Genomic DNA, 7936 nt, shown 5'->3' with positions numbered 1-7936 from the left:
ATGGCGGGGATCCAAGATACAAGGTTACACAGAAATTGTTTAAAATCTCCCTTTTTGTTTTGACTTTTGTTTTACCCTGACCTGGCGTGTAACCAGGCACGGCTGCCTATAAGAGAACCAGTGAGAGTTGATCAAGAACTCAGACCATCAGGAGAAGCCGGTAGCAGGCAGTCTGGGTTGTTGCTTCAGTTTAAGAGTGTGTGTGTATCGCGTCCGTCTGTTTGAGAGATTGACCATTTTCATCACCTCAGAAGCAACAGTGTTTTGTCAGTTCAGCAGCTGGTCGTGGAGTGTGTGTGTGTGTGTGTTTCATTGCGTCAGTGTGTCTACCATGTGTGTGTGATGGATCTGTTGTCGCCTGTGTGTGGACGTGTGATGGCGGCGGTGTGCTTGGACACCGTCATAGCCGACCTGTTGGTGTCCGAGTCACGGAACGCCACAGCCACCAGGTCAGAGGGTGTCACCCTGGCAACGGGGTCCCTCCTCCTGCTCCTCTGTCTGCTGCTGGCTGCCTGGCGTCACACCGACAACAACTCTGTCCCAGGTCAGTCACAATACAGTAACAACAACTCTGTCCCAGGTCAGTTACAATACAGTAACAACAACTCTGTCCCAGGTCAGTTACAATACTCTGTCTGCTAGTGATCATTCTTATATAATAACAACAAGGTGAATTACAACAGTGATTTTTCCAGCTACAGTTCATTATCTTATTTTGGGCTAAAGTGATTCTTCTAATTGAACATGTTGCATCCAGAGCAGGACTGTTGGTCCAAGTCTATACAGGGATCTTATCTTAATCCATATGATATCTTCATCTATGCTCAGAGACGGAAGAGGAAGTGAGACATCCCACTCCCTCATTTTTTTCTGGTTCATATACAGTCAATGAGCAGACTCAGCTGCTAATGCATTGGTGCCTACGGGAGAGCCCGGAACTGTGAAAAAAGCATTCAATAGTAAACAGCCTGAGTGGGACATCTTCATTTATCCACCAACTTTGCTGTTCTATGTGTTCTGTGTACATTACAGGATGAGATCTGTGTTGTGTTTAGCTGCCTGTGTGATTCTTTGTGAATGCAGGAACATTGCCTTTGAAAGGTGCATTGTGGACAGCGCTGTACAACGCGCTGCAGATTGAGTCCTGTCCCTAGTCTGACCACAGACTATTGGCTGCTGTCTATACTATGTACTACTGCATTACTATGTTGTGTCTGTTGTATTGGCTGCTGTCTATACTATGTACTACTGCATTACTATGTTGTGTCTGTTGTATTGGCTGATGTCTATACTATGTACTACTGCATTACTATGTTGTGTCTGTTGTATTGGCTGCTTTCATCAGCTGTCTCCTTTAAAAACGAACATATCATATTCATGATGTTATGCTATGTTATGTGAACGTATGTATTGTATTGATATGTAACGCTATGTAGTGTTATGCTATGCTATTCTATGTAGTGTTATGCTATGCTATTCTATGTAGTGTTATGCTATGCTATTCTATGTTATGTTATGCTATGCCTTGCTATGTTAAGTTATTTTATGTGACCACTCTCCCTCTCTCTCTCTCTCTCTCTCTTTCTCTCTTGTTCTCCTCTCTCTCTCTCTCTCTCTCTCTCTCTCTCTCTCTCTCTCTCTCTCTCTCTCTGTGTTGGCTATGACAGGTCCATTTTTCTGTCTGGGTGTGGGTCCTCTCCTCTCATACCTCAGGTTTATATGGACAGGTAACTACTACAACATGAAATACAAAAAATTATAATCTTCTTCAATAACAAATAGTATATCGGAATAATGTATTAAATACATGTTCTATGTACAGGTATTGGCACAGCCAGTAACTATTACAACAGTAAATATGGAGACATCGTCAGGGTCTGGATCAACGGAGAGGAGACACTCATACTCAGCAGGTCAGTAGCAGGCACTCAGGCACTCAGTCAGTCAGGCAGTCAATCAGGCAGTCAGTCAGGCAGTCAGTACCAGGCAGTCAGGCAGTCAGTCAGTCAGTCAGGATGTCAGTAGCAGTCAGGCAGACAGTCAGTCAGTCAATCAATCAATAATCAATTGAAATATCTTAATTGAGATTGAATTTCATTTCACAAAAGCACCTGTAGATTACTTGTAGCCTAGATGACATATGTTATAATACACATTTAGACTTATTTACATAGACTTGTAGACTTCGGAGAGTGAATACCAGTGTACCCACCCTCTCTGTACAGTTCCTCTGCAGTGCATCATGTTCTGAGACAGGGGCGTTACACCTCTCGGTTCGGCAGTAAACAGGGTCTGAGCTGTATTGGCATGGATGAGAGAGGCATCATCTTCAACAGCAACATGGCTCTATGGAAGAAGACCCGCACCTACTTCGCTAAAGGTGACCAATTAGACAATGACTTAATCAATTGAAAAAGATAAGCATGGCATTACAATACCACTACTTAATTGATCATAATAACTGATTCTAGATATTAAATGGTAAACCATTAGAAGGTTGCTGTATTTAATTACTATTCTCATATACACAAACTAATAGAGAAGTTAGAAAAAACAAAGGTGTCCATTGTCCAGTCTGTTATTGACAATATCTTCACAGGATATCGTCCAATATGTTGTAATAAACAGTCGTATCTCCACTGTGTGTTCCAGCTCTGACAGGGCCTGGGCTGCAGAGGGCCGTAGACGTGTGTGTCTCGTCCACCCAGACACACCTGGACGCTCTCCAGGGGCTGGACGGACTGATGGGTGGACAGGTGGATGTCCTGAGTCTACTACGGTGTACAGTAGTGGACATCTCTAACAGACTGTTCCTAGGGGTGCCTCTCAACGGTGAGCCACACCACATCCTTTTATACTCAATAATACTTTACCCAATATAATTTAATACATTTGTATTTGATAAGCATATAATATACAATCATAAATACATTTAGGGAACTTTATTTTCACTTCAGGTCATCAGGTTTTTCAATCTCTAGTTGGTAACTCACAGCCATAGAACCACAAGACCCTGAACAGTATATCTGAACATCATTTATGTAAGCACTCAACATTACTTTCCTTTTCTAGTGGGAAGTTATTCTACTTTATAACATTTTATTTGATATTATTAGAGAAGGAGCTGCTGCAGAAGATTCAGAAGTACTTTGACACGTGGCAGACAGTGCTGATCAAACCAGATATCTACTTCAAGTTGGACTGGATCCAGCAGAAACACAGGAGAGCAGCGTAAGTCACCCAGTTATAAACAGTTAGCATCATTACCAAGGCATCCAGAACATCTAATATTAACACTTTAAGGATTATATGTAGAATAGGGTAACACTTGGATAGTCCATCTGTAGATGCTCTACACTTAGAAAAAAGGTGTGATCTAGAACCGAAAAGGGTTCTGAAGGCTGTCCCCATACGAGAAACCTTTGAAGAACCTTTTTTGGTACCTTATCCTAACCCTAAACTTAACCCTAACCCTAATCTAAGCCTTTTTCTGAACCTAACCCTAACCGTAAGAATGTGAAATGTCAGAATAATAGTGGAGATAATTATTTATTTCAGCTTTTATTTCTTTCATCACATTCCCAGTGGGTCAGAAGTTTACATTAGTATTAATAGTACTCAATTAGTATTTGGTAGCATTGCCTTTAAATTGTTTAACTTGGGTCAAACGTTCCGGGTAACCTTCCACAAGCTTCCCACAATAAGTTGGGTGAATTTTGGCCCATTCCTCCTGACAGAGCTGGTGTAACTGAGTCAGGTTTGTAGGCCTCCTTGCTCCCACACGCTTTTTCAGTTCTGCCCACACATTTTCTATAGGATTGAGGTCAGGGCTTTGTTATGGCCACTCCAATACCTTGGTTGTCCTTAAGCCATTTTGCCACAACTTTGGAAGTACGCTTGGGGTCATTGTCCATTTGTATGACCCATTTGCAACCAAGCTTTAACTTCCTGACTGATGTCTTGAGATGTTGCTTCAATATATCCACATAATTTTCCTCCCTCACGATGCCATCTATTTTGTGAAGTGCAGCAGTCCCTCCTGCAGCAAAGCACCCCACAACATAATGCTGCCACCCCCATGCTTCACGGTTGGGTTGGTGTTCTTCAGCTTGCAAGCCTCCCCCTTTTTCCTCCAAACATAACGATGGTCATTATGGTCAAACAGTTCTATTTTTGTTTCATCAGACCAGAGGTCATTTCTCCAAAAAGTACAATCTTTGTCCCCATGTTCATTTGCAAACCGTAGTCTGGCTTTTTTATGGCGGTTTTGGAGCAGTGGCTTCTTCCTTGCTGAGCGGCCTTTCAGGTTATGTCGATATAGGACTCGTTTTACTGTGGATATAGATACTTTTGTTCCTGTTTCCTCCAGCATCTTCACAAGGGCCTTTGCTGTTGTTCTGGGATTGATTTGCACTTTTCGCACCAAAGTACGTTCATCTCTAGGAGACAGAACCGCTCCTTCCTGAGCGGTATGACAGCTGCGTGGTCCCATGGTGTTTATACTTGCATACTATTGTTTGTACAGATGAACGTGGTACCTTCAGGTGTTTGGAAATTGCTCCCAAGGATGAAACAGACTTGTGGAGGTCTACAATTTTTTTTCTTAGGTCTTGGCTGATTTCTTTTCATTTTCCCATGATGTCAAGCAAAGAGGAACTGAGTTTGAAGGTAGGCCTTGAAATACATCCACAGGTACACCTCCAATTGACTCAAATGATGTCAATTAGCCTATCAGAAGCTTCTAAAGCCATGACATAATTTTCTGGAATTTTCCAAGCTGTTTAAAGGCACAGTCAACTTAATGTATGTAAACTTCTGACCCACTGGAATTGTGATACAGTGAATTCTAAGTGAAATAATCTGTCTGTAAACAATTGTTGGAAAAATGATTTGTGTCATGCACAAAGTAGATGTCCTGACCGACTTGCCAAAACTATAATTTGTTAACAAGAAATTTGTGGAATGGTTGAAAAACGAGTTTTAATGACTCCAGCCTAAGTGTATGTAAACTTCTGACTTTAACTGTATCTGGACTATCCAGACTATACAAATAAAGTGTGACCTAGAATAGAATAACTTTATTTTTCTTAGAAGGACCTTCACTTGTGGCATTCAGATAATTGTCACGTCTACTCCCTCTGCCCGCCTCCGGCGCTCGACGTCGCCTCATTATGAGACCTGGACTCCATCACTTCACTGATTCCTCCCTTATATCTGTCACTCCCTTAGGTTTATCCCCCAGGCAGTATTGATTATGCGTTTCATGTCAAGACCCTACTCCTGTTTTGTATTGTTCCATTTTCATTGTTTTATTAAACTCACCATCTGCACCTGCTTCTCGACTCCCAGCATCTTCGTTACAACAATGAACACTTAACAGCACATTTCACACATGACAAATACACAATATACATATACAATTCTACCACATAATGTTTATTTAAATATATGCAGCAATACATTAAAGTTGAAGTATTATTGTTAATGTATAACTCTGTTGCTGTGTTGTAGTCAGGAGCTGCAGGATGCTATAGAGAGTCTGGTCGACCAGAAGAGAAGAGGTCTACAGGAAGCTGACAAACTGGACCACATCAACTTCACTGCAGACCTCATCTTTGCACAGGTCAGTCGCTGACCTTGCCGTTACCCTATCCCCAACACTAACCCAAGCACAGGTCGTCTGCACAACTTAAAGACTGCCTTAGTCCACTGAGACAAAGATCTAGGCATTAGGCAAGTCCCAAATCCAGGCTTAACCAGGGGTGGGGTCAATTCCATTTCATTTAAGTCAATATACATTTATGTAACTTTAGAATTTCAGTTTACTTCCTGAATTGACTGAATTGAAATTGAATTGATCCTAACACTGGCCCTGACCCCAGCCCATGTCCTCTGCACAATATAATGTTCTATTCTGCCGGTTGTTTCCACTTTCTTATGTTAAAGCATGTATAACAATAACATAGCTTGTGTGTTTCAGAGCCATGGGGAGCTGTCAGCTGAGAATGTGAGGCAGTGTGTATTGGAGATGGTGATAGCAGCTCCAGACACTCTGTCTATCAGTCTGTTCTTCATGCTGCTGCTGCTCAAACAGAACCCTGACGTAGAACTACAGCTCCTAGAAGAGATAGACACTGCTATAGGTGAGTCCCCACTTCACAATCTGTTAACATAGAGCAACAGCTTTTAGAAGAGATAAACACTGTTAAATTCTGTCTTTGTGTCTTTGAGCAAGGTACTTAATCCTAATTGCTCCTGTAAGTCGTTCTGGATAAGAGTGTCTGCTAAATGACTCAAATGTATAATAGGTCAAACCTTCACAATCTGTTAACATAGAGCTACAGCTTCTAGAAGAGATAGACACTGTTATAGGTGAGGAACCTCCTGCTGCAGCTTTACTCTTTTTACTAGCTATAGGTCAGGACCCATCAAACCCAGACAACTACAGTACTTTCCAATTGAACTAAACCCTCTCATTTGATAATTTAGGGGTTCATGTAGCTATATTGAATATGTGGCAGTTTGAAGACCATCTCCCTCCTCTCTCAATGTAGGTGAAAGGGAGCTCCACAACTCTGACCTGCAGAACCTAAGGGTCCTAGAGAGCTTCATCAATGAGTCCTTAAGGTTCCATCCCGTGGTGGACTTTACCATGCGCCGGGCACTGTCTGATGATGTCATCAGTGGCTACCGGGTGCCGAAGGGGACAAACATCATTCTGAACATGGGCCGCATGCACAGATCAGAGTTCTTCCTCAAGCCCAATGAGTTCAGTCTGGACAACTTTGAGAAAAATGTAAGAGAATAATCAAGACTATCACAGGGAGAAATTCATCTGCACCCTGAGGTGTAAAGATATTTATTTATTTATTTCTCTCTGTCACTCTCTCTGTCTCTTGCACTCTCAGATACCTAATCGTTTCTTCCAGCCTTTCGGGTCCGGTCCTCGATCCTGCGTTGGCAAGCACATTGCCATGGTGATGATGAAATCCATCCTGGTTACGCTGTTGTCACGGTACTCTGTGTGTCCTCATGAGGGCCTGACCCTAGATCGCCTCCCACAGACCAACAACCTATCACAGCAGCCCGTGGAGGAGAAGGGGGAGCCTCACACCATGAAGTTCCTCCCACGACACCAAGCCAGGAAGCAGTTTTAGAGCAGGGCTCAGACACTGGTATTGCGTCCCAAATGACAACCTATTCCCTATGTAGTGCAATACTTTTCACCAGGGCTCACAGGGCTCTGTTCAAAAGTAGTGCACTATGTAGGAAATAGGGTGGTATTTGGGACAAAGATTGCATTTTAGGGCTAATCTTAAATTAATACTTACTTCCCATATATGTAATATGTTAGTATTTTATGCATATTTGTATGTTTGTTATTTTGTACTACAAGTTATTTTGTGACGTTTTCTATGATAATAAGTTATGTTCCAGGAGGACATGTCTTTATAACCAATGATATCTGTAATAAGAAAAGCTTGTTGATTCACACACCATTGTAATTATAGAATCTGAACTGTACATTCACACTTTTAAAACTAAACGACCCTAAAGTGAAAATAAATTGTATATATTGTTATATTCAATCTGTTCAGTTTATTCATTAGATGTCCTTGGAGCTATGGATGTTATAACTGACTGTCCATGAGATCAACATGATATTTAAAACATATGTTGAAGCTATACAGTTTATACAATGAAGCTACAATTTAGGTTATGATGTTAGACTGTTGAACTAAGCTCATGAGATATTTACAGCCTTGTTTTATTGTTCATCATTACCAACCTTTAGGCATGCTAATTTCACCCCTTGTCTCCTGTATAGGAGTATGCCCTCCATCTTACTGTCTCAGTGAGAACAGAACAACAGGTGGAGGAGTTTTACATATTTGTCCTGAACATTTTTGCTTCTTTAATATGAGTGATTTGGTGA

The 7936-nt window shown here is 41.6% G+C and overlaps 1 protein-coding gene across 1 annotated transcript; it reads left to right on the top strand.

Moving 5' to 3' along the window:
- Window positions 1-342: 342 nt before the first annotated feature.
- LOC106587170 (aromatase) lies at window positions 343-7511 on the top strand. The gene is made up of 10 exons (XM_014175249.2): window positions 343-544; window positions 1668-1727; window positions 1823-1913; window positions 2226-2380; window positions 2653-2832; window positions 3117-3231; window positions 5512-5623; window positions 5981-6143; window positions 6555-6796; window positions 6909-7511. The coding sequence occupies exons 1-10, from the start codon at window positions 343-345 to the stop codon at window positions 7155-7157; spliced, it is 1569 nt and encodes a 522-aa protein (XP_014030724.2). The 3' UTR covers window positions 7158-7511.
- The last annotated feature ends 425 nt before the right edge of the window (window positions 7512-7936 follow it).

Source organism: Salmo salar, chromosome 26, assembly GCF_965601325.2.
Source record: "Salmo salar chromosome 26, fSalSal1, whole genome shotgun sequence".
Taxonomy (NCBI): domain Eukaryota; kingdom Metazoa; phylum Chordata; class Actinopteri; order Salmoniformes; family Salmonidae; genus Salmo; species Salmo salar.
The sequence above is the reverse complement of the archived record's forward strand: the minus strand, read 5'-3'. Positions and strand labels throughout refer to the sequence as shown.